At 36.1% G+C, this 2,500-nt stretch overlaps 1 protein-coding gene across 4 annotated transcripts in view; it reads right to left on the bottom strand.

Moving 5' to 3' along the window:
• The window catches only part of LOC137983303 (tetratricopeptide repeat protein 12-like), a 21,473-nt gene that overhangs the window by 4,595 nt on the left and 14,378 nt on the right, over positions 1-2,500 (bottom strand). For all 4 annotated transcript variants that reach the window (XM_068830511.1, XM_068830510.1, XM_068830513.1 and 1 more), the window contains 4 exons: positions 1,974-2,081; positions 1,108-1,176; positions 771-872; positions 242-386 (listed from right to left, as the gene is read on the bottom strand). In XM_068830511.1, coding sequence (XP_068686612.1) covers positions 242-386; positions 771-872; positions 1,108-1,176; positions 1,974-2,081 — 424 coding nt within the window. The remainder of the gene's footprint in view (positions 1-241; positions 387-770; positions 873-1,107; positions 1,177-1,973; positions 2,082-2,500) is intronic.

Here is a 2,500-nt window from a genome sequence, read left to right on the forward strand (position 1 = left end):
ACGAAAACTATCCCCTGACAGTTGGCCATCTGTCGGTCAACTGTCAGCCGACAGATGGCTGACTGTATCTTTTGGGAACTGTTCTTGACTTTTACCATGAAACATAATTGATTTTACTCTATATAATGCCAATAGATTTTACTTAACAATTGCTGGGAGGTTCAGGAGTCAATGGGTTAAGCTATGAAACAAGAGAAGGCTTGCATTCTTCTAAAACTTTAATGCAAAAAGAGCTACTCACATGTACCCTTCTCCTTGACAACTGCTTCTTTTGCATCCTTCCTCTCCATGGTACACAACGCAAGAATCTTGATAGCATACTTTTTAACTGTTTCTCGAGTGCCAGAACCCCATCCTACCTGGAAGTGACTGCTAAGGATAACCAGCTATAAGAAAAAAAAATCAATGTCTTCCTGTGGAGTACATAACATGTAGCTTATGGCAGGACCAAAGACAAAAATAATAAAACTTAGGCGTTTCTTTTGAAGGCAAGAAACAGGATACCCTTTGGGAAAAACCTAGCCTGTATGGCAAGGAAGAGATGGGAAGAAAAAGAAATGAAAAAATAGGATGGAATTGAGGATTGAAAAAAGGGAATTCTTTGAATGCAAACCCCAGTTTGTCACTTTGCTATCATTTTATAACTTGCTCTCACTCATTCTTCACTATATTATCCAATGAGCTGTAACGTTTCATATGCATTTCTGTTAGATCGTTAACTTGCTTATGCCTGCTACAGGTTAACGGCTTCCCTTGACTCAAACGTTTACCTTAAGGATCTGCATAAGATGAATATAGACTCTCTGATCACAAGCTTGATTTAAAGCTTCAGTTGAGTGTGCCAACAGGTGTCGCAATGATGCAAGACTACGCTAAAAGAATAAAAATAACCTTGAGGCTATTTAAGAAACTTTAACAGCATATCTGGCAAGAAAACTATAAATGGTTTAGAGGCTACTTTGATGGCAAAGTTAGTTCCAGAAATAGCTTTATTTTCTGTTCCTGTTATATGACCTTTCTTAAAATGTCACTGATCATATCTTATCAAGTCTGGATATGGCTGTCCTTCCTTTTGAAGTTTTTGTAGTGAAGTGGAGAAGAACCTACTTCACAAATTTCATCATATCCTGTATTCAGCATCCCAAGGAGTGATGTCACCAGCTTTGGGGCTGCATCCTGTAATAAAAGAACTAATTATGAATCTAGCTTGCTGGAAATTCATGATTCGTCTAAGTGAGAAATTTGGCATGATTTGGCTTAAGAATATTACAAAAAGAGGAGGCTACAGACTTAGAGTTTAAGGGCTTAACTCTGGGATGCATCAGCCCTACATAAATATTCCATTTTATCTTTCACTTGTTGAATCTAAGAACCTGGACATTTACTGTCGGAGGGAACAAAATTTGAAATAAGAAGGTTCCCAATTTAAATGTGGCATTACTTTTTTGTGTAATACCATGCTTTGGAAGTATCGTACATCATATGGCAATCACTTTTATCACATACATTGTATGTATGCCTCCAACTACTCTTACAGACAAAATTCATGTCTAAAAATTTGTACACAAAATTAGAAACCTTAATACATTGACACCTAGTGAGACTCTGTCTAATGCCAAAAATATTTTACTTGCCTATGGGGGGCAGTCTGGGGCAGTTCTGGAGTCAATGCGTTATACCTGGCTGACATCCTGCTGTAATCTTTGCAGCTAATACAATTGTGCATTCAACTTATTGTTTCAAATTTACCTTGTATGTCAGATCAACCTTTATATCCAATAGTTCATAAATTCCTGTTGTACATATATGTAAACTGATGGCTGTTATTTTGATACTGTCAAAAATAAAATATTAGTCTCCCTAAGCCAGACACATTGACATTTAAGGAACAGGTTTCCTATATCCTTTACTATATTCTAAAAAGGATCCAATGGAACATTGTAGTTCTCAGCCATGGATATGTTTCTTAATACCTTCTGGTGTTGGTTTGGTTGCGTTGATATATTGGCCAGCAGTGTCAAAAGTGAAAAGAGTGAGCATCTGAGTTTTTGATCAGTATTTAACCCACTAACATGACAATCCTACAAAGACAGTATGAAAGAAACAAAAATTATCGGTAATAAAAATTAAGACATAAATTGCAGGTTGTGAAGGTCTCAATAGAGTTACCTTGAAGCTTGGTCATTACTCAACATTAACCCAATGAAACCCTAAGAGTGTCAGAGACTTAATAGATTTTACTCTAACACTCTAGTCAACTGGGGGCACTCTAGGGCATTTGAGGTGTCAATTTGTTCCTTAGTAAACCAGTTTTTTAGAAGCAGAAATTTCTTGAATGATTTGAATGATTTGTTTATTTCAACCTCTCGCAGTCAAGACTGAATTACAGGTTGTGGTCAAGAACAGCTGATATAATAAACAGAATTATTACAATTTGTACGAAGCTTGCATAAAATATATCGAATTTTGATTAATTACTAAACACATGTTACGAATATTT

Source organism: Montipora foliosa, chromosome 13 (genome assembly GCF_036669935.1).
Source record: "Montipora foliosa isolate CH-2021 chromosome 13, ASM3666993v2, whole genome shotgun sequence".
Classification (NCBI taxonomy): Eukaryota; Metazoa; Cnidaria; class Anthozoa; order Scleractinia; family Acroporidae; genus Montipora; species Montipora foliosa.